The 24,664-nt window shown below is 39.5% G+C and overlaps 1 protein-coding gene across 9 annotated transcripts in view; it reads left to right on the plus strand.

Annotated features, from left to right (window-relative positions):
- Positions 1–24,664, plus strand: part of PTPRA (protein tyrosine phosphatase receptor type A) — a 185,355-nt gene that overhangs the window by 104,892 nt on the left and 55,799 nt on the right. For 2 of the 9 annotated variants that reach the window (XM_029221925.1, XM_029221926.1), the window contains exons 2-4: positions 8,574–8,652; positions 9,825–10,166; positions 17,085–17,111. In XM_029221925.1, coding sequence (XP_029077758.1) covers positions 8,580–8,652; positions 9,825–10,166; positions 17,085–17,111 — 442 coding nt within the window. In that variant the 5' untranslated portion in view covers positions 8,574–8,579. Of the gene's footprint in view, positions 1–8,395; positions 8,653–9,824; positions 10,167–17,084; positions 17,112–24,664 lie in introns of those variants that run through there. The other 7 variants (XM_029221931.1, XM_029221928.1, XM_029221923.1 and 4 more) reach the window with 6 other exon arrangements.

Genomic DNA, 24,664 nt, shown 5'->3' on the forward strand with positions numbered 1-24,664 from the left:
AAAAGTAGCTGGCAAGTATTGATGTGGAAGATGTCCAGGATTTATTATTTAAGTAAAAATGCAAGCTGTAGGCAGCAGATCTACTATCCTGTTTATTTATTTTTTATGTGTAGGTATATAATTTTATAGTATAGGAAATCTCTAAAGTATATGAAAGAAAGTGTTTAGTGATCACTTTTGGGAAATGGGACAGGCAGGAGGTGAATGAGACTTAGATTTTTCTTTATATCCAAAGGTTCCATTTGTGTCTTTTGTTGTTGTTGTTTGGCTGTGCCATGCCTAGCTTGCAGGATCTTAGTTCCCTGACCAGGGACTGAACCCAGGCCCCGGCAGTGAAAGCACTGAGTCCTACCCACTAGACCACCAGGGAATTCCCTGTTTGTATGTCTTGTATGCTTTATTTATTTATTTTAATAGCTTATAATTTCAGTGAAGGGGAGGAGGACCAATGTCTTTCCTATATAAGAAAAGTAATCTATTAATAAATAACATTAAAAGAGTCCACTCATTTCAGCTAGAAGATGAACAAGGTCTAAGGATCTAACATAAAAGATGGTAACTATATTTGACAACACTCTATTGTATAATTGAAATTTGCTAAGAGATTAGAACTTAAATTTTCTCTGCCCCCAAAAAAGATAAACAGGTGAGGTGATGAATGTATTAATTAACTAGATGGGGGAAATTCTTTCACAGTGTATATGTATATAGTATCACCACAATGTACACTTTAAATATCTTATAATTTTATGTCAGTTTTACCTTAGTGAAGCTGCAATTTTAAAAAACAAAGATTCCATTCATAATGGTAACATAATATTTAAAAACCAGGAAGAAATGAATAGGACAAAAAATACAGTAACACTTTGAACATAAAAACTTTAATAAATGGGCAAAATACTAAAAACTTGATTAAATGGGCAAAATACTATGTCCCAAGATTATGCAATGCAATACCATGAAAATACCAGTTCTCTCAGAACTGATTTTTGTAATCAGCCTTTTATTCTAAACATTTCAAATGTAGAGAAGAGTTGAAAGAATTTTATATCCACCCAGCGAAATTCTACAATTAACATTTTACTCTACTGTATCTGTCTATCCATCCCCTGTATTCATCAATCCATATTGTTTTTAATGTATTTCAAAGTAAGTTGTGTATATCGGTGTACTTCTTCCCAGTTATTTAAGCATACATATCATTTACAACATGTGTTTATGGGTGGAATCTTTTTAGAGATAAAATTTATGTACAGTGAAATGCACAAATCTTAAGTTATCGTTCAGTGAGTTCTGAAAAATTCATACACCCACACAACCCATTTCCTTGTCAAGATATAGAATATTACTGTTGTCCAGGAAGTACCCTCATGTTCCTTTTCAGTAAATCCTCCGTCTCTTTCCCAGGCAACCATTGTTCTGATTTTTCCACCACAGATTAGTTTTGCTTTTTCTAGAACTTCATCTGTATGGAGTCGTATGTTATGTAAGGCTTTTTTCACTCAGCATGATGTTTTTTAGATTCATCCATGTTTTTGTGTATATCAGTAGTTCTTTCCTTTTTATTACTGAGTAATATTCCATTGTAAGAAAAAAACCACTTTCCGTTTATATATTCTGTTAGCGATAGTTACTTGGATTATTTTCAGCTTTTTGTTATGAACATTCTTGTACTAGTCTTTTCTTGGACATATGTTCTTATTTCTCCTGTGTAAATATATAGAAATGGAATTATTGGATCATAAAGTTAGGTGTATATTTAGTTTTAAAAGAAGTTGTCAGACAAACTAATTTTTAAAATAAAAGTATCACAAATAGCTCATCTAAAAATCATCCTGTGACAAGGCAGAACCATTCCTACTATTAGAATTTGTGCACAGGCTTCCTGGCATCATGCAGACTATAGCTGAAAGGGAGGGCTGGTTTCCTTCTGACGTTTGATAGTGCATATTTCCCTCAGATTCAAACTATTTACCTGTTCATCTGTGTCAAGACTAGGCCTCCGTCATAGAACCAGCTTTCAAAATCCTCAATTCAGAGAGAGGTATGGGGAAGAGATAAATTTGGGAGAGTATGGGATGTCAATAAATCAGATGTGACAGAGAGGTTGAGGGATTTAACAACAAAGAAGTCGTGTGTGTGTGTGTGTGTGTGTGGGAGAGAGACAGACACACACAGAGAAGGGTGGGGAAGAGAGGAAGAGAAAGGGGGATGGGCAAAGGAGAAAGAAATACCAGTGGGCTTTTCCTCTTGTGAAATTTTTAAAAAAATATTTATTTATTTATTTATTTATGGCTGCATTGGGTCTTAGTTGCAGCATGCAGGATCTTTTGTTGAGTCATGCAGGCTCTTTGTTGCGGTGCACAGGCTTCTCTCTAGTTGCAGTGCGCAGGCTCTCTAGTTGTGGCATGCAGGATACAGAGCATGTGGGCTCTGTAGTTGTGGCACATGGGCTCTCTAGTCGTGGTGCACGGGCTTAGTAGTTGGAGTGCATGGGCTTAGTTACCCCGCGTCATGAGGGATCTTAGTTCCCCAACCAGGGATGGAACCCACGTCCCCTGCATTGGAAGGCGGATTCTTAACCACCAGACCACTAGGGAAGTCCCTCCTCTCATGAATTTTGAGTTTTTTGCAAAAGTTATTATTATTGTTTTTTTGGCTGTGTGGGGTCTTCATTGCTGCACGCGGGCTTTCTCTAGTTGCGGAGAGCGGGGGCTACTCTTTGTTGCAGTGTGTGGGCTTCTCATTTCAGTAGCTTCTCTTGTTGCGGAACACAGGCTCTAGGTGCACGGGCTTCAGTAGTTGTGGCACGTGGGCTCAGTAGTTGTAGCTCGCAGGCTCTAGAGTGCAGGCTCTGTAGTTGTGACACATGGGCTTAGTTGCTCTGCAGCATGTGGGATCTTCCCGGACCAGGGATGGAACCCGTGTCCCTTGCACTGGCAGGCGGATTCTTAACCACTGCGCCACCAGGGAAATCCCGCAAAAGTTATTTTTAAGATGGTTCAAAAATTTTAAAAAAGGCTTGTGTGCTGAAATAAAATGATCTCCAAAGAGCCTCATTTTGTTTAATAGCTGCATAGTAATTCCATTTTATGAATATGCCATAATTTATTTAAACACGTCTCCCTCTCCCACTGATAAACATTTAGGTTATTTTCAGTCTCTTTCTATTGCAGACTATGTTTCATTGAATAACCTGTATATTGGTCACTTTAAAAGTATGGGTATATCTGTAAAATTCTCAAGTAGAATTGTGTCAAAGTGTTTGTGCTTTTGTAATTCTGATAAATATTTACAGATCATATGAGAGTACTTGTTTACACAAACCCTTGCCCCAACGCAGTGTTGTTAAAGTTTTTTTATATTTGCCTACATGACAGGTGAAAAATGATATCACAGTATGGCTTTAATTTGGCTTTCTTTGATCATGAGTGAGTTTAAGCATTTTTTCTTATTAAGAGAACTATTTAGTTTTCTGTGAATTGTCTGTTTCATCTCTTTTACTCTTTTGCCATCTCTTAATCTGTAGGAGTCCTTTATATATCGAGGAAAATAGACCTTTGTGAATGAGTTGGAAATATTTTTAAAGAGCTCGTTCTTTAAAAATATGGAGGTAGCTGTTTTAGTGGAATGGTGGAAGAAGAAGCCAGATTGCCATGGAGACAACTCTTTCTAGAAATTTGGCTGTGAAGTGGAGTAGAGAGAATGCTAGCTGGAGGATTGATATAGATTAAAAGGAGTTCTTTTCTTTGAGAAATTCTTAATTGTGTTTAAATGCTGTTATGAAAGGGCGTTAAACCTAGGAGATGGTGTTAGAGGATCTACAGGACAAGGTTCCTAAGGGACTGAGATTCTTGGGAGGAATTGCAGAGAAGGAAGAAATTTGTAAATAAAGTGACTGGTAGGTAAGGGTATCCCAGTCTAGTGGTTTCTCTTATCTCTGAAGTGAAGGCAAGACCAACAGCCAAGGATGTGAGAGGAGATGGTTGGAGAGGAGAGGAGGTTCTTTGAAATCACTGGAGCATTAGAGAGAGAGCTGAGTAGGGAAATATAGAAAGATTGCAGAAAGTGTTCAGAGTTCCACTGAGGCGGAAACAGTGATCTTAACCTTATGGGTTGTTTGATTTTCTTAAGGAACATTTGGCAGTCCAGGTGTAGGGCTGACAGTTGGATTAGTTCAGGGTTGGGGAATATTTCCCCCATGTAGGTGTAATAGAAGAACAACGTAGCAAAAGAATTTAGGATATTAGCAAGGTAGTGATTGAGCTAACACCGAGTTTTCTTGGTTGAGTAGAGAAGGAAATAAGACAGAACAGAGATATTGGAAAGAAAATTAGAGGTTCAAGGGACTGAAAGCCTGGGTGAGGTCAAAGTGCAGGTATAGTAGACATAATAGAGTGTGAACTGCAAGGGTAAGGGAGTATGGTTGGAGAGTGGGAAAGTACGATTCAGTATGAGAGCTTTTCCTGGTGCTGACAAAATCTAGAGTGCAGGGCTTCCCTGGTGGTGCAGTGGTTGAGAGTCCACCTGCCGATGCAGGGGACACGGGTTCGTGCCCCGGTCCGGGAGGATCCCACATGCCACGGAGCGGCTGGGCCCGTGAGCCATGGCTGCTGAGCCTGCGCATCCGGAGCCTGTGCTCTGCAACGGGAGAGGCCACAGCAGTGAGAGGCCCTCGTACTGCAAAAAAAAAAAAAAAAAAAAAAAAATCTAGAGTGCAGCCATTGTCATGACCAGCCCCAGCGGAGTGGAGGTATAAGGTCATTGGAGGTGAGGAAGTCAGGGAACTCAGAGACTCGTCTGGATGTGAATTGTGGCTGTCATCTGTAAAGATGTTGAAACAAAATCTTCCAGGAGAATATCAGGACTTTGGAATGGGAAGAAAACTGTGAGCCACAATGCAGTGTCTTCAGTGACAAGTGAGTGCCAGGAAATCATAAGGCAAAAAAGCCCTCAAGAACAGGGCGTATTAGAGCAGACTCCAGGAAGAATGGTTTGCATATGGCATCCTAGAGGACTGAGGAAACCTCAACTGTACTTCCTGACTTTGCAGCTTTGGAATACTTGGAATGAAAGACTTGGAGACTGGAGGAGGGAAAGTTAAGCATAGGTGTGGTTGCAGTTTAGTCAGGGTGTCGGAACTCACAGGAATTTACCTGAGGGTCTTTATATCCTCTGGGAAGAATGAGGCCTTTACGATGGTTTTCCTGGTTGTGGTCCATGGATCTACCTTGTTACTGACATGGCTCTTCTTAAATTCTGACATGCCTCTCACTCCCTAGTTTATGCATACAAATCCTCTCCAACTTGCCATCCAGTATGCATTTGTTCTTTTCCTTGAATTCTTTCACTTCACTTTCCTCTGCAGTTTCCTTCCTTTAGTTTTGCTTCTTATATTCATGCTTTGTAGTGAAATCTATTTTCTTTTTAACTTACTTTTATTGATTATTTTTATTTATAAAAATATCATCCTCCTTATTTGAAAAATCTTGGAAATAAAATACAATATAAAGAAAATAAAAATTAAAAAATGCTATGCTAAAATGTTTATAGATTTTTCCTTCCAGGCTTACTTTCATGCATATACATTCATATACATACATAAATTTAGTTGAGATCAAATGGTATATTCAGAGTTTTTTTAGTATTTATTTACTTATTTTATTATTATGTATTTGGTTGTGCCAGGTCTTAGTTGCAGCTCTCGGGCTCCTTAGTTGCTGCTCTCAGGCTCCTTAGTTGCAGCTCTCAGGCTCCTTAATTGTGGTGTGTGAACTCAGTTGCAGCATGCATGTGAGATCTAGTTCCCTGACCAGGGATCAAACCTAGGCCTCCTGCATTCGGAGCATGGAGTCTTAACCACTGCACCACCAGGGAAGTCCCTATATTCAGTTTTGATCTGATGGGTTTTTTTAAGCTTAAAAATGATGGGCTTGTTCCATTTTCTTAAATTCTTCGAATATAGCATATCGAATAGCAACAATTATTGTCTTGAAAAGCAGCGTAATACTACTGACTTTTCCCTATTTTCCCTATTTTTGGGTAGTTGGATTGTTTGTATTTTTCCACTTAATGAATAGCTCCGTATCATTTTAATCTGAGTTTCAGATTATTTACATATACTCAAGAATAGAACCTTGGAAATGGGTCAGAAAACAATGTGGGCACCTTTAAGATTCTTGTATAATCTTTCTGGAAAGGAGTTTGTTATTATAGGCTAATTGGTATTACCATCAGTAGTTTGAGTTCTATTTTGAGTACCAAGGAGCACAATTGCTTGGGTCATATGGTAAGAATATGTTTAGTTTTGTAAGAAACCACCAAACTGCCTTCCAAAGTGGCTACACCATTTTGAATTCCCACAATGAATGAGAGTTTATGCTGCTCCGCAGAAGCACCAGGATTTGATGTTGTCAGTGTTTTGGATTTTGGGCATTCTGATCGGTGTGTAGTGGTGTCTCATTGTTTTAATTTGCAATTCCCTAATGACATATGTTGCTGAACATCTTTTCATATGCTTTTTTGCCATTTGTGTATCTTCTTTGGTGAGGTGTCTGTTCAGGTCTATTTTTTAATTGGGTTGATAGTTTTTTTATTGTTGAGTTTTAAGAGTTCTTGATTTTGGATAGCAGTCCTTTACCTGATGTGTGTTTGGCAAATATTTTCTCGCAGTCTGTGGCTTGTCTTCTCATTCTCTTGACATTGTCTTTTGTAGAGCAGAAGTTTTTAATTTTGATGAAGTGCAGCTTATTGATTATTTTTTTATGGCTCTGCCTTCGGTGTTGTATCTTAAAAGTCATTGCTAAACCCAAGGTCATGTAGATTTTCTACTATGTTATCTTCCAGGAGTCTTTTGCATTTACATCTAGGTCTGTGATTCATTTTGAGTTAATTTTTGTGAAGATTGTAAGGTCTGTGTCTAGATTTTTTTTCTTTCTTTTTTTTTGTATATGTATGCTGAGCTATTCCAGCACCATTTTTTGAAAAGACTGTCTTTATCTTTGCTCCATTGTATTGCCTTTGTTCCTTTGTAAAAGATCCATTGACTATATTTATATGGGTCTATATCTGGGTTCTCTCTCATGTTCCATTTGTCTATTTGTCTGTTCTTTCACCAATACCACACTGCCTTGATTACTATTTGCTTTTTTATATTACTAATTGCTTTTACAGTAATCCTCCAACTTTGCTTCAGTATTGAGCTACCTATTCTCAGTCTTTTGCATCTCTATATAAACTTAACCAGTTCTTGATATCCACAAAGGTAGGATTTTGATTGAGATTGCACTGAATCTATAAACCAAGTTGGGAAGAACTGACGTCTTGACAATATTGAGTCCTCCTATCCATGAACATTGTTTATGATTGATTTCTTTTATATTTTGTAGCTTTTATTTTTTTCTATTGTCAGATATTCCATTTTTACCTTTGTGATTTCTTACAGTGCATTTATGTTTAGAAAATCCTTCCTCACTCTGCACTCACATTTGCATTTATTCCCTCTTAAAATGTGTTTGTAAGCATTTAATTTTTCAGCCCATCTGGATCTTATTTTGATATATGGAATGTGGTGATGGTCTAACCCCCTCCCCGCAAATACATTGTTATTTTTCCTAAAACCATGTCCTATTGGTTTATCAAGAATAGACGTGGATACATACATAATAATCAGCCTTCCAATCTGTTTTCTAACCCTTATGGAGGGAATTGTATGCTTTCCCAATTTTGGATAATGATCGGGGGGAAGAGGGGAACTGGTCAGATCTTGTATGGCTGTACCTTGGGAAGGCCACTGGCTGAACCCAATTCCCTGCTAGGCATGGTTATTGGTACCAGAGGCAAACTCCTGGGATGTGCATAAACCACCTGCATTTCTTCACGCTCCCTCAGAGATTGTCATGTGCCCCATGGAGAGGCATGTGCTGATTCCCTTGGAGAGTCACTACCATATTAAATTACCTCTAGGCTGTGAGTCTCATGAAAATGGGACCTCTGAGGGTATTGCTCCCTAGTTGTTTCCCTAGTACCTAGCTTAGTATAGGGCATAGACATCTGAATGGATGAATGAGCCACTACTACCAATGGGAATGTACCATAGCCCTCTGATATGGTTTGAAGTGAAATAAAAGGTTGAGAACAGCTGTATAACGTCTGCTTTGGAGGGCAGTACATTCATGCAGTCAACCTACCTTCTCCATACTTCTCATTCTGAAGACACTAAAGCTGCACATAGCAATTAACTGGGAAGCTTTTAAACGGATTGCTACCTGCCTCTCACCCCCAGAGATGTAATCTGGCACAGGGATTTGTTGTTGTTGTTGTTAAGTTCTTTGAGTGATTCTAAAGTACAGCCAAGGTGGAGAACCACTGCTCTTACTTATAGTTGTGTAAAGATTCAATTAAGTAGCTGGATTCCTGGGGAATTGTGCTTACCAGACTCCCAAAAGATCATTGGTCCTGTGTGTGCACTTTAATAGCTAGGAAGAGTTCGCCCAATATACTCCTTTGGTGAATAGTTTGGACATAGTTACAGTATAATGGGACCTTATCTAAAATGGCTTTCTATTTTCCAGGTCAGCATGGATTCCTGGTTCCTTCTTGTTCTGCTTGGCAGTGGTCTGATACATGTTGGTGCCAACAACACTACCATAGGTAAAGTGCCATTTGATAAGACTGGTATTTGGAATAGAATTTTGGTTTTATGTTTAATGACCCAAATTTGAAGGCCTCGGTGATACTGAAGAAAGAAAAAATATTAAAGTTGTACTTAAAAGTGATAGTAAAATGTCTTTGCACATCTCTGGGTTATAGTGTATGCTATGCTCAGCATTGTTCTATATACCATATACTACTTTAAATAAAGAGATTATGTATTCATTCCTGAAAAGTTAAAAAAAAGAAAAGAAAACGGTTGCTATTTAAGACTCATATATTGATTCTGAGGAACTAAGTAAAGAATCCCGTTTCTCCCTCCATTAGACAGTAATCCTTTGGAAGTGAGGGAAGGATTCAGCATTAAAAGAAGAGTATGTCTTGGCATATACCCAGAGAAAACTGTAATTCAAAAAGATACATGCACCCCTATGTTCATAGCCGCACTGTTCACAATAGCCAAAACATGGAAACAACCTAAATGTCGATCAACAGATAAAGATGTGGCACATATATACAATGGAATACTACTCAGCCATAAAAAAGAAAGGGAAAAAAAAGGAACGAAATAATGCCATTTGTAGCTACTTGGATGCAACTAGAGATTATCATACTAAGTGAAGTAAGAAAGATCCCATATGATGCCACTTTTATGCGGAATCTAAAATATGCCACAAATGGACCTATCTACGAAACAGAAATAGAGTCACAGACATAGAGGACAGACTTGTGGTTCCAAGGGGGAGAGGGGGAGGGAGAGGGGTGGACTGGGAGTTTGGGGTTGGTAGATGCGAACTATTACATTTAGAATGGATAAAGAATAGGGTCCTACTATATAGCACAGGGAACTATATCCCATCTCCTGGAACAAACAATAATGGAAAAGCATATTAAAAAAGAATGTATATATATGTGTAACTGAGTCACTTTGCTATACAGCAGAGACTGACAGAACATTGTAAGTCAATTATACTTCAATTTTTTTTAAAGATAATAAAATAAAAGAGGGTGAGTGTGTGTGTGTGTGTGTGTGTGTGTGTGTGTGTGTATGTATCTGCTCATTGGTCGTCAAGTGTTTGAGAGTGTAGTAAGGGCTTGCTGCTTTGTGCCTCATACCTGTTGAGCTCTCAAATTCTTTGTGTGATGTTTTCTTGCTTTTTTTGTGTTTGTAGTTTCACCTTCAGTAGGCGTTACAACATCTATTAAAGCATCTACAGCAGAATCACTTAAAGAAGAGACCAAAACTTCAAATCCTACTTCTTCAGTAACTTCTCCTTCCTTGGCATCAACATTCAGCCCAAGCCTAACTCTGGGACCCACCTATGTAACCACTGTCAATTCTTCAGACTCTGACAATGGGACCACAAGAACAGTAAGCACCAATTCTGTAGTCACTGCAGTTTCACCAAATGGAACATGGCTTCCAGATAACCAGTTCACAGATACCAGAACAGAACCTTGGGAGGGGAATGCCAGCACTGCAGCAACCACTCCAGAAACCTTTCCTCCTTCAGGTACTAGAGGTGGTTTCTATTTGTTCTTTCTTTTCCTCTTTGAGTTTGTTCACCCTTTTATTTTTTTTGTTTGTGTTTTCTAGCCATAAAATTTCTTGAAATAAGTAAAATCGCCCAAGCACAAAGTAATGAAACCTAGATATAGGGGATTCTCAGGAATATCTGGTTAACATAGTTAAGAGGAAAGAAGATAGGGGACTTCCCCTGTGGTCCAGTGGTTAAGACTCTGCACTTCCAATGCAGGGGGCCCAGGTTTGATCCCTGGTCAGGGAACTGAGATCCTGCGTGCCGTGTGGCCAAAAAAAAAAAAAGGAGGTAAGAAGAGAGATTCTGGAGGTTATCCTGCTCTGCATGGGATCCTGGTTAGACTGGGGAGACTTAATCATGTTTAATGGTAGAGAAGAAGATTGAAAATATAAGAGAAAGAGGAGAGCTAATTGATGATGTGAGAGACTGAAGATGAAAGGATAGTGAAACTGAGTAATAGTATTAGCCTTGAAAAGGAAGGGATCCATGGAGACCATGGGAAGGAGAAGGGTTCTGGGTGTCTGTAACAATTAGATAAGAGTGGAAGGCCTGTGGCCAGGAGTAGAGTTAGGAAGAGGAATTCAGGGAAACAGTTAAGTTACACTGCCAGTTTGTTCAGGGCCTCAGCCCAGCCCACTTCTCTTCTTGAATCAATCACTGGTTGAAGTGGAAGTGGCTTTGAAGATAGAATCAGAGACCTAAATCTGAGACCAGGTGGGGTAGGGCAAATTTCCGAGGACTGGAGGGGGTCCCTCTAAGGGCTTCTATGAGTAGTAAAGGAAATAATTGTTCCCCGACAGCTATATAATTGTCATTCCTTTTCTAGCAAAAATCACTGTTACTCTTTGGTCTTATCCCCTTGGCTCATATTTTTTCCTTGTTAGAAGGTCAGTGCCCCACATGGAATCACATATGGCTCCTGGGGGGCATATTTACTGAATTGAATCTCATTTGCTGATGACATCTTTTAGCTAGACCTTACAACTCAGACCCTGCACCTGCCAGCTTTAACCCCATATGTTCTACTATAAAGGTTATGCAGCATTTGCAGTTAAGAGCACAGTCTGCTGAGCCACACTACTTGATTTTGAATCCTAACTCTGCCATACACTAGCTGTGTGAGAATAGGCAAGTCTATTTAACCACTTTACCTCAGTTTCTTCATCAGTATATAAGAATGAATGATGATGATAGTACTTACTTCATAAAGGAGCTGTTAGGATTAAACAAGTTAATATGGGTAAAATATTTATAATGGGGCCTACATATGGTAAGCACTAATTTTAAGTGTTAGGCATTGTACTATGAGTTTTATAGAAGTAATTCCTGTGAAGTATCCTATGGATCCTATTAAGTAGGTTCTATTTTATGTTTTATAGGTGAAGGAGTTTTACAGTGTTTTTCAAAGCACAGGTCATGACCGATTCTTGAAATCAGTTTAGTGAGCCACCACAAATTTGTGTGTGTGTGGATGGTCCTCTTCCATTTTTATTCTTTTCATGTTATATATATTATTTTGTAAAACTTTTGTTTCAGTTATACACAAACACATACTGAGTAATGGTGTAAAAATTTATTTCTTTCTGTAAATTATGGCCATTGCTTAGAGAGGAAAAGCAAAATAACTTATACAAGCTGAGGTAGTAAATGGAAAAGGTGAGACTGTCACTGACTGTCTTCACGGCCTATGTTCTTCTGTACTGTCTTTCATTTAACAATTCTGTGAGATGACCAGGAGTAATTATCTCTTTTTAGTAGTTGCTTGACGTAAGACCTTAGAGGTTAAATAATTTGCCTTAGATCTGAAGACTGTCAAGTAGCAAGTAAGACCTATTTCTCACTTCTGTGGTCTCTCCACATTGCTGTTAGGGAACCGAGTTTTCTATAATCTGCTGTAGGTCCAAATTATGCCGTAGCTGAGAAACCAGTTACTATACAGTTAACACATTTCATGTCTCAGAGGAGGCTGAGACTGCCTTTCACTGGTGGCTCTTATTCAAGATCAGTAGAAGGAAAACTTTATGGTACATCAGGCGTTACAGCCTGAAACCCCACATCTGCCGTGTCACCACCATTTTATCAATCCTCCCATAATTGTTACATCATAACTTTTGGTAAAATCAGTATTTGATGTTGTATTACTATGACTATATAATACTATTCCATGCTGAGCTGTGATGTGATTATTTTTTCTTTCTTGTACAACTTTTTTCTGGATTTCATAATTACCTTTTTTTTTTTGCTATTAGAAGCCGCTTCTTCCCAAACTTTCCATAGGCTTGTAATACGGTTAGTTTTCCACAAAGTCAGACCTATTAGATAATCTGTTTATTTCTTTTTTACCTAGAGATCATCCTCCTGAGTCCTCCATTGTCACTGTCTTATTGAAGCCTAGGTTTTTTCTGATCACTAGGGCTGCTACTCCAGTGTCAGCCTGGGATTTCCCTTCTCTATCATTCTGGGAATTTCCTTTGCTGCTTCCTGGCTTCCATATTGTCTTCTTTCATGGATTACCCCATCACTTGATAGAACGTATCCTCCAGTAGCTTCCTGAGAAAGGGGTCCATGGGAGGTAAATTGCATGAGGAATACATGTCTAAAAATATCTTTAGGGGTGTGTATAGAATTTGAGGACATATTTTTTTTCCCTGGAATTTTTAAAGCATTGTCCTAACTGACTTCTAATTCCCAGGCTTGGAGAATTCTACTGCTATCCTGATTCCTAATTGTTTGTGTGTCTTTAAAGATCTTCTCTTCATCATTGGTGCCCTGAAATTTCATAGTAATGGGTCTTGATGTGGGTCTTTTTCTTTCATTAATTATTTTGGGATAGGAGCTTTGGAGCTTTGGTCTTTCAGTTCTGGAAATTTTTCTTGTATTTGTTCAAAAATGTTCTTCCCTCTTCCATTTTCTATGTTCTGTTTGTCTAAAATCCTTATTATTTGGATGTTGGACATATCCTGAATTAATTCTTTAATCTTAATTTTTCTTTTCTATTGACCTTTGCTTTGAGGTTTTTTTTCACTTTTCTAAAATAGCAAGTGTGTGTGTGTGTGTGTGTGTGTGTGTATATATACACACACACATATACATACCTTTTTTCTTCCATTTGTAACACAGATAATAAATGTACTGTGTACATTTCTACACATTACTTTTTTCAGTTAGCCTATCATACTTTTTCTATATTATAGTAAGGGGCTACCTCATTGTATGGCTTTGCCTTGATGTATTTATCCAGTCTGCCCTATTAGCCAATGTTAAGCTTGGGGTTTTTTTTCAATTAATTAATTTATTTATTTTGGGCTGCATTGGGTCTTCGTTGCTGCGTGCGGGCTTTCTTTAGTTGCTGTGAGCAGGGGCTACTCTTCATTGTGCTGCAAGGGCTTCTCATTGCGGGGGTTTCTCTTGTTGCAGAGCATGGGCTGTAGGCGCACGGGCTTTAGTAGTTGTGGATTGTGGGCTTTAGGGTGCAGGCTTAGTAGTTGTGGCGCATGGGCTTAGTTGCTCTGTGGCATGGGGGGATCTTTCTGGACGAGGGATCGAACCCGTGTCCCCTGCATTGGCAGGTGGATTCTTAACCACTGTGCCACCAGGGAAGTCCCCCCACTGTTTTAATAACTGTAACTTTATAAAATACTTAATGTTTGATAAGATGAGTTATCCCTTGTTAATCTTATTTTTCAGAATTTTGCTAGCATTTCTTGATTGTTTTTCTCCGTAAGTGTTATAATCAACTTGTATAGCTAGAAAAGAGTTTTTATAGATCATGTTAAGTTTATAGATTAACAGGGACAATTGATATTTTTAATTCTTCCTATCCAAGAATGCTGCATATTCCATTTGCTGAAGTCTTTTATTTTGTATTTCTTGGAAGTGTTTTAAAATTTTCACCGCTCGTGTTGCACGTGCTTTGTTCAGCTTATTTCTACATATTTCAAAGGTTTTTCTTTTTGTTTTGTTTTTTGTTAGTATAGGTGGAATATGGTATCTTCTAACTGGTTGCTGTTGGGGCTATGAAACCTATTCTTTTTAATTGAGATACAATTGACATATAATATTGTTTTAGTTTTAGCTGTACAACATAAGGCCATTGATTTTTGTACATACAGTATATTTTATACTGATCATCTTAATTAATTTCCTTTGTGTTTGACATAATTTTCTTCAGTTATCATAAGTTTTCAAATCATCTCATCTGCAAATGTCTCTTTTTATTATTTTTTATTTATTTATTTATTTTTTCTTCTGCGGTACATGGGCCTCTCACTGTTGTGGCCTCGCCCACCGTGGAGCACAGGCTCCGGATGCACAGGCTCAGTGGCCATGGCTCACAGGCCCAGCCGCTCCGCGGCATGTGGGATCTTCCTGGACCGGGGCACGGACCCACGTCCCCTGCATTGGCAGGCGGACTCTCAACCACTGCGCCACCAAGGAAGCCCGAAATATCTCTTTTTAAATTTCCAAATATTTAGATTTCTTTCCTTCTGTTTAAATGAATTGGTGAATACCTCTAGAACAAAGTTAGGAAATAATAGTAAAAGTAGATAGCCTTGTTTTGTACTTGATTCTAAGGAGGATGATCTCAGTCGTTTTTCATTAAACATGGTGTTGACTCTTGTGTTGAGATAAACATATTTATCGTGTTCAGGATTTATTGACTCATTCCTGTTTTAAAGAGTATTTATGTCAAGAAGCGGTGTTAAATTTTGCCAGTTGCCAGCTGAGCATCATTGAGCAAGATCTGTATGGGTTTTTTTCTTTTTTTTATCATATGCTTCAGTGCATCATATTAATTGATTTTCTAATTTTGAACTATTTACATTCCAGCAAAAATAGCTCCACTTGGTCTTGTATTTTTCTTGAATAACTGTTGCAATTTATTTGATATTATTTTATTTCAAAATTTTTCATTGATATTTCTAAGTTATTTCTTTTTTTGTTAAAGATTTAATTTTTTATTTATTTTTGGCTGCGTTGGGTCTTTGTTGCTGCACGTGGGCTTTCTCTAGTTATGGAGAGCAGGGGCTACTCTTCGTTGCGGTGCACGGGCTTCTCCTCGTGGCGGCTTCTCTTGATGCAGAGCACAGGCTCTAGGTGTGCGAGCTTCAGTAGTTGTGGCATGTGGGCTATAGAGCGCAGGCTCAGTAGTTGTGGCGCGTGGGCTTAGTTGCTCCACGTCATGTGGGATCTTCCCGAACCAGGGATCGAACCCGTGTCCCCTGCATTGGCAGGTGGATTCTTATCCACTGTACCACCAGGGAAGTCCCTGTAAGTTATTTCTAAATGAGATTGGTATATGTGTTTCCTTTGTATGTATGCTATTTTTGATAAGTTTTGTTTGTCAGTGTTTTGTTTTGCTTCATAGAAAGAATTGAAGTTTACCTAGAAAATTTTGCATTTCATTTAGATTTTCAAAATTATTCAAATAGATTTGAGGAAAAGTCATCCCTTAGGGTTAATTTCTTACATAGCTGTGACTATTTCTTATTTTATATATTTAAGTCCTTTTTCCTGTTTAGGTTGACTAACCATTTATCTATTTCATGGTTTGTTGCTTTTTTCTTCTAAAGAACCTGCTATTGTATATTTATTAGTTCTGTCATTTTTGTTTTTTATTTCATTAATTTCTTCTTTCTTATTTTTTCTGCTTTTCTTAGATTTATTTTGTGCTTTTTCTATCTTCCTGGATTGAATGCTTCATTTGTTTATTTTTTTTCTTAATTAATATGTATTTAATGCTATGAATTTTTTATAAGCACAGCTTTAGGCATATCCTATAAGTGTTCCTGTAGGTAGTTATATTAGTTAGGGAGTGGTCTAAGCTACTCTGACAAAGATATACCGAAATTCATTGACCACTTAAGTCACTTAAGACACAGATGTGTCTTTCTCTCCCCTTTCACATTCCAGAAGTAGACAGGGGGGCTTTACCTCATCAGAGACCAAATTCCTTTTTTCTTGTGCCTCTGGCATCCTGACAGTTGCCCTCATCTGCTTGGTCAAGAGATGGCTCTCATCACTGGGTTCTGGTTCCAGCCCCTGGGAAGGAGCAACAGAGGAAATAGTTACAAACAATTTCTTTTCCAAAGGGTGTGACCCAGAAGTTACTCTCATTGGTTTTTTTCACATCCCATTGACTGGAATTCTTCATATGATTACACCTAGAGTCTCAGAAATGTAGTCTCTAAATGGACAGGTTTGTGCTCAGCTAAAAGTGGGGGATATTCTGTACTAAAGGCAAGAAGAGGAAGAGACTGATATTGGGGGAGTGTCAGTAGATTCTGCCACAAGTGTGATGTGTTATTTGTTTAGGCATTTTGCAGTTCGGTTTTGATTTTAATTTTCAAGTGTTTTCTTACTTTGTTAATTTCTAGTTTTATTGCATCATGATAAAAGAATATTGTCTGTACTATTTCTACTACAAGGAATTTATAGGGGCTTGTGGATATTTCATAAGCCTTTGAAAAGGTTTTCTCTGTTAGTATACAGAGTTTGGTCTGTGCCATTTAGATTTTATTATCTATTATCATTTAAGGTCTTTTATATTTTTAACTAAATTTTGCCCTGTTGCATTTTAATGGCTTAAAAAGACATAAAGACCTCAAGTACTATTGTGTTTATATTTCTCTTGGCATTCTTGTATTTTTTATGAATGTTGACGCTGCATTGTTTTTGTACTCAGGGAGAAGGACAAACCATCGATAAAAGTTTAGTGAATCTGGGCAGTCTTATTTCCCAGTTGTTGGAGGGTGCCTCATTGTAGCTCCAGCATATACAAAGGGAGAAGTATCCATATTTCTAGAGCTTATTTTGTTTTACATTAGATTGAATAATAATGTTTGTTTTTAATCTGAGTGAATGTTTCTATTTTTTTTACTTATTACACAGGTAATTCTGACTCCAAGGACAGAAGAGGTGAGCCATTCACCTTATGTTTCTTGTCCTTTTTACAGTGTACAATATTTGTTGCGTTTCCTCTGCTCAGTCTGTGGTAACCTTGTGCATCTCTGACTGTTACTTGTTTATTTTTCCTTAAGTTGTTTCCATATTAACCTCATGCAGAAGAGTAACAAATAAGTATTCATTACGTTTTTAAATGTAGATGTTGTTTTTTCCCCTAGTCTATAAAATGTTGACCTCTCTTCACTTTATATGGATTTTATGGATTTTCAGCCCTCTGGTGTAACGTCCCTATGACTGGAGATATTATGTCAGTGGTCTAATCAGGACTGCAGAACTCCTGTTCACCAGAGAATAGAATACATGGGTACTCTTGTAGAAGTGGCATATTTCTCTTAGGACAACAGTAAGGCTACCATCAAAGAGCGTAAGATAGATTATCCAATGGTCTAAGAAATGATCATTGCATTTGAATTTGGAAAATGTTAATCTGTGAGGCAATTTTTCTCATCTTGATTTCCTATTTTGTCAAATCAGGCTTGTGTTTTGTTTTGTTTTTTTCTGATTCCATTATTTAACCATGCACAATTTTTCCTGCATAAGTAATGGAACACTTGAAGGCTTATGAAGTCCCATTAAGTAGGGAGCATTTGAATCAGAAAAGTACATACTCTGTACAGCAACTATAATTTAAGAAAGGAAAGAAAAGTAGATACTCTAACCCAAAGTGTTGCCCATCTGCCACTGTGTTTGGTGAGGAACAGTGAGGTGTTATCACACTGTGTACAGATTTCCCTTGATTTTCCAGCTCTCGCTTTCTTAAACTCAGGAACTGGATTTGATTAATGTAGTGCCCTTGCTATTCACTCTCACTTACCATATTCTCACTATCAAATGTAGAACCTAATAGATTTATGTTGCAATAGATACTTATATTTGCTCCCTAAAACGGCTCTTTTAACCAATCTTATAATAAAATCAGAAGTCAAAGTGGTAGGCTTCAAAATTAAACATAAGATCTCTGATTCCTTCCTCTACTTAGTGTGTATTTTCTTACTCTTCAGCCTTTTTCTTGCCCCAGATATTATCCCTGTTTTACCTAGCTGACTAATATAGATGTGAGTAGTTTCAGTATTATGATTAAAAAGAAATAAATTACCTTAATTATCTAGATTATTGCTAATTGTGACATACTAATATAATAAATCTTTTTAAGTTTAAAAAATAATTTTGTATAATTGCCTTTGACCAAACAGGAAAATGAAGAGGCATACATAGTCTCAGCCCCATATGTTCTGATGATTTTACCAGAGCACATCCTTAGAAGTATTGCTATAAATTTGGATATCACATTCTAATTTAAAGGCAAGTGCTTTTTGAGAAATGAGGCTATCGTTTTGAAACATATGCATTATAATGGGTTTGCTAAGCAAGTGATGTCTTATGCAGATAATTAAGTTATAAATTTTTATGCGTTGGCCTCTGATATGCTTTTTTTTTTTGCGGTACATGGGCCTCTCACTGTTGTGGCCTCTCCCGTTGCAGAGCACAGGCTCTGGACGCGCAGGCTCAGCGGCCACGGCTCACGGGCCCAGCCGCTCTGCGGCATGTGGGATCTTCCTGGACCGGGGCACGAACCCGTGTCCCCTGCATCGGCAGGCGGACTCTCAACCACTGCACCACCAAGGAAGGCCCTTTGATATGCTTTTGAACAGCAATAGCTGGTGTTTTAATTGCCAGCACATATAAGCATAAAAAAGAGAGGACGGGAGGCAAGCAACTTTGCTTCTTTTCTTTCAAAGTTGAAGAAACTAGTTATTTTCTCATGTGTATTATTTTTTAAATGTATTCCAAATTATTTTGGTAGAGCCAGCCTTTTCCCAATTTTGAAAAATATAAATCATATAAGATTTACCATTTTAACCGCACAGTTCAGTGGCATTAAGTACATTTACATTGTTGTGCAATCATCACCACCATCTGTCTCCAGAATTTTTTATTTTATTTTTTTAATATCATCCCAGACTAAAACTCTGTAACCCATTAAACAGTAACTCCTCATTTCTCCTTCCCCCAGCCCCTGGTAACCACTAATCTACTTTCTGTCTCTGTAAATTTGTCTGTTCTGTGTACCTCATTTAAATGGAGTCATACAGTATTTGTTCTTTTGTAACCAGATTTTCTTTTAAAACATTTTCACTGGTGTTTAATTTGGATGATTTGTGTACTATATAGTAATGTATTAAATCCAGCTCTGGCATTATCTACCAAGTACCTCTTCACCATGAAGTCAGTGGTCATGAGTATACTTTCCAGTTGTTATTTAGTCTTTGCTAGTTTTAAATCTCGGTTTCATTAGTTTTGTTCTAGGGGAAACAGACTCTGAGATAAAGATTCTCATGCAGCCCCTGTGAGACAGTGATGGCAGTAGTATTGGGTAGAGGGAGGAAATGAGATACCATGGGGTCAGAGCAAAGGCAGCAAAAGCATTAGTATATGTGGTTAAAACATGGGCTCTGGGGCTTCCCTGGTGGTGCAGTGGTTGAGGGTCCGCCTGCCGATGCAGGGGACACGGGTTCGTGCCCCGGTCTGGGAGGATCCCGCGTGCTGCGGAGCGGCTGGGCCCATGGGCCGTGGCCACTGAGCCTGTGCGTCAGGAGCCTGTGCTCCGCAACAGGAGAGGCCACAGCGGTGAGAGGCCCGCGTACCACAAAAAAAACAAACAAAAAAAAAACAAAAACATGGGCTCTGGAGCTAGACCGCCTGAGTTTGTGTGTTGACTCTCTACCACTTAACCAGCAGGGTGGGGTAGGTACTTAACTCCTGTGCCTCCTTTTGCCATTGGCAAAATAGGATGGGAACAGAATTTCCTTCATAGGGTTGTTGTGAGGAATGAACTAACGTTGAACTAGTGCTTGGCCTACTGCTGGGTCAGCATATAGCAGTTGCTCAGCAACTCTTACCACCACCACCACTTTGTTACTATTACTGTTAATTAGATGGGAGCCTAAGGGGATCAGGAATCTCAGCCAGCCAGTCAGAATTTGTGGAAACAAGGGTGCGCTCCAAGGCAGGGTCACACTGCAGTTTACTACCACAACTGTAGACATTAGCTTTTCCTCTGCCCTGTACCTTTTAAACAAAGTTCTGCATAAACCTGTCTCATCTTACTTTTTATTTTAATAGTTTTTTAACTTAGGGTTTTCACATGAAGACTTTATAACTGATATTTGTTAAATAGCAAGAATACAGGATAAAACTAGTCTAACCATACTTTACGTTGTTTTAGATGTAATCATTTCTATAACTGGGTTTTTTCAAAAAATCTGGACTAGTACCCTGTTAGTATTTGTGAAAGAGTCCTTGAGCTACAGAGTTCTAGAACCAGGCAGGGTAAACATTCTGTTGCACCCCAGAGGCTCCTTAAAGTTTCTCAGCTCTCAAATCAGATCACCTGCTCCCCCTGGGTTTCTCTTTCAGTACTTTGCTAGAGTTGAACTCTAGAAGGGAGTTGGCATTCTTGTTAGAGAGGTATTTTGGGGGCTTCCTTTGTGGCACAGTGGTTAAGAATCCTCCTGCCAATGCAGGGGACACAGGTTCAAGCCCTGGTCCAGGAAGATCCCACATGCCGCGTAGCAACTAAGCCCGTGCACCACATCTAGTGAGCCTGCGCTCTAGAACCCGCAAGCCACGACTACTGAGCCCGCGTGCTGCAACTACTGAAGCCCGCGTGCCTAGAGCCCGTGCTTTTCAACAAGAGAAGCCACCGCAATGAGAAGCCCATGTACCACAACGAAGAGTAGCCCCGGCTCATCGCCACTAGAGAAAGCCTGTGTGCAGCAGCGAAGACCCAACACAGCCAAAACATAAAAATAAATAATTTTTTTTTAAAAAATAGGTATTTTGGGATTATCACAGCAAGTGACATTATTAAGTGAACTTCATTTATGATGGCTTTCCCTAAGCTCCTTTAATAATATATTCATTCAGCACCTATGAGGTGCTGAGGATTCTAGAAAGAAAAAAAAAAGTTCCCTGTCTGATGGAAGAAACGTGTGAACACCAAGAATCAGAGCCCACTCAACTACATGCTATTGGATATATACCATACAAAGTGCTATGTGGGGAGCTTAAAAGGCTCACTATACCTGGGGAGTGGGAAGGAGGCATGAAGGTGAGTTTTGGGCAGTTTAATATAGTAACTGAGGGGGTTTCCCTGGTGGTGCAGTGGTTGAGAGTCCGCCTGCCGATGCAGGGGACACGGGTTCGTGCCCCAGTCCAGGAAGATCCCACATGCCGTGGAGTGGCTAGGCCCGTGAGCCATGGCCGCTGAGCCTGCGCGTCTGGAGCCTGTGCTCCGCAATGGGAGAGGCCACAACAGTGAGAGGCCCGCGTACCGCAAAAAAAAAAAAAAATATATATATATATATACATATATGGAAAATGAGGATGCACGAGACAGGGTAAAAGCAAGGACGCATGAAAGAGCCAGTCATGTGTTTGAGGAGCTGTGCATGGTTGACGTGCATGAAATGGGAAGTGGTCAGAGGTAGCCTCAGCAGCAGTGCATTGAGCTCAGGGTGTCTCCTGGTGATGTTAAGGAAGGAAGTGACATGGTCAGATATTTGTTTTAGAAAGATAACTCCAGAGGCCCTAGGGAAGATGGATGGGCAATAGAAATTGAGGTTTCCAAATGGTAATTTGGCCCAAGACAACAGTGATTGGGTTCATCCCAGATGTTTGGGCACTTGAGGCAACTTTTGATGACTTCTGCTGTTTTTAGAGCACTTAACAACCTATAAGAAGCACTTAAAACAACTTTGCCTTTGAGTGTTGATAAATATTTCTACCAAAAAGTGTGAAGACGACAAAAAAAAATGGGCCTTAGGAAGTGAGGCTAGAGGAGTATGGCTTTTATTTCACTGATTTTTTTTTTTTTTGGCTGCACTGGGTCTTCATTGCTATGCGCGGGCTTTCTCTAGTTGCAACAAGCAGCTGTTGCGGTGTGCGGACTTCTCATTGCGGTGGCTTCTCTTGTTGCAGAGCATGGGCTCTAGGTGCACGGGCTTCAGTAGTTGCAGCACACGGGCTCAGTAGTTGCGGCACGCAGGCCCTAGAGCATGCGGGCTTCAGTAGTTGCGGCGCATGGGCTCAGTAGTTGCGGTGTGTGGGCTCTAGGGCACGTGAGCTTTAGTAGTTGTGGTGCATGGGCTTAGTTGCTCCGTGGCATGTGGGATCTTCCTGGACCAGGGATGGAACCTGTGTCCCCTGCATTGGCAGGCGGATTCTTTTTTTTTTTTTGCAGTACGCGGGCCTCTCACTGTTGTGGCCTCTCCCATTGTGGAGCACAGGCTCCGGGCGCGCAGGCTCAGCGGCCATGGCTCACAGGCCTAGCCCGGACCGGGGCATGAACCCATGTCCCCCTCATCGGCAGGCGGACTCTCAACCACTGCACCACCAGGGAAGCCCCAGCAGGCGGATTCTTAACCACTGTGCCACCAGGGAAATCCCTTCACTGAGTATTTTTGCGGTTGACCAAGGTGTGTCTTAAGTCCTTGAGTGATTCATCTGTCTACATGTGAGCCCTTAAAATAACATGACCCTTTGTTTTCTTGGAAAGGGGATATAAGCAAATAGACAACTCTTGTCCCAGAACACCATTTTAGTATTTTTAAAATGCTGTCCTCTGGTCTGAGTCTAGGGAGTGAACTTCTGGTAGAATGGGTGGTTGGGGAGTGGGGCGTAGGGGTGGGAGTGGCAGGGAATGGACCACTGTTCCTGCCTTGCCTGCATCATGCAAGGCCACATCTCCAGAGGGCCCAGATCAGGACAAGGCTAAGCACAATGATATGATGAGTCCGTCCGGTTTGGGAGGAGCCCTAGGAAGGTGGCTGGATTCTGAGCCTGTCTCCAAGTCTGAGATTTGACACAGGGAGCTGTAAATTCTCTCCTACTTTATTAATAGATCTGAGTCTCCTTCCCTCACACAGGCCTGGGAACATCTTTACTATCTGTATTGTCTTTAACTGTATTAAGAACATGGGTGTAATTCAGATGTCAAGAGGTAAAATCTGACTTTTATGATAGAGGACTCTTCTGGCCTGAAAGCTTGGGAGAGTTAAAATGTTTTTCCAACCAACCAACCAACCAACCAACCAACTGATAGAGAAAGAGATCAGATTTATGGTCACCAGAGGCAGGGGGTAGCAGTAGGGGGAATTGGATAAAGGCAGTCAGAAGATACAAACCTCCAGTTATAAGATAAATAAGTACTAGGGATGTAATGAACAACATGATAAACATAATTAACACTGCTGTATGTTAAATACGAAAAGTTGTTAAGAGTAAATCGTAAGAGTTATCACAAGAGAAAAAATTTTTCTGTTTAATTTTGTATCTGTATCAGATCACGGATGTTCACTAAACTTATTTTGATAATCATTTCATGATGTATATAAGTCAGATCATCATACTATATACCTTAAACTTTCTGTTTCTGTGATTTTCACCGCTCTGGGTACCTCATATAAATGGAATCATACAGTGTTTGTCTTTTTGTGACTGGCTTATTCACTTAGTATAATGTCTTCAAGGTTCATCCTTATATTGTAGCATATGTTTCCTTCCTTTTTAAGACTAAAAATATTTCATTGTACACGTATACCACATTTTGCTTATCCATTCATCTGTCAAAGGACATTTGGTTGCTTCTGCATTTTAGCTATTGTGACTAAACCCATGTTTAGTTATGAAAATGTATATTCTTTTGGGCATATACCCAGAAGTGGAATTGCTGGATCATGTGATAATTCTATTTTTAATTTTTTGTGGAACCGTCATACTGTTTTCCACAGCAGCTACACCATTTTACATTTCCACCAACAGTGCACAGGGTTCCAATTTCTCCACATCCTGGCCAACACCTGTTATTTTCTGGGACTTTTTTTTTCCTGATAGGTATGAGATTGCTCCTCATTTTATAGTGGCTTTTTTTTTAAATCGATGCAGGGTCCTCTTGCATAAATTGCTGTATATTTTTAAAGATTTATTCTGTTTCTTATACTGCCTCTGCTGTCGTTGGTATTTGTGAAGTCTCCTGTAGGGCTCTGGTTGAGCTTTGCTCTGGAGCACTGAGTTGATTGGAATGTACTCACAGTAGGTGTCCCTTCAGGAAGACAAACAGGAACATATCCTAAACTAGGGGTTCAGTCATTGTTTAGGAAGTTGGACACAGTTATCCTCTAGGCGGAACTGCCTTTCTTTTCCCCTCCTTCATGTCTTGTGGCCTAGAATTACCTCAGGTACCACTCTTGTTCTTCCTCTGTCTTTAGGGCCCACCCAGGAAACCCTCTGTGGACCTAGTGTGGCAGCCATGAGCATCCTCTCTGAATGCCAGTTACCCAAAGCAAAATAAGCATTTATGAGACTATCAGGAATACTTAAACAGTAACTGAATATTAGAATATTAGATTATATCAAGGAATTAGTGTTGCTTTTTTTGGGGGGGCAGCTGTTGGGTCTTTGTTGCTGCACAGGGGCTTTCTCTAGTTGCCGGTAGCAGGGGCTAC

The sequence above is a fragment of the Monodon monoceros genome, unplaced genomic scaffold, assembly GCF_005190385.1.
Source record: "Monodon monoceros isolate NGI ecotype Baffin Bay Population unplaced genomic scaffold, NGI_Narwhal_1 Super_Scaffold_13, whole genome shotgun sequence".
Lineage (NCBI taxonomy): Eukaryota > Metazoa > Chordata > Mammalia > Artiodactyla > Monodontidae > Monodon > Monodon monoceros.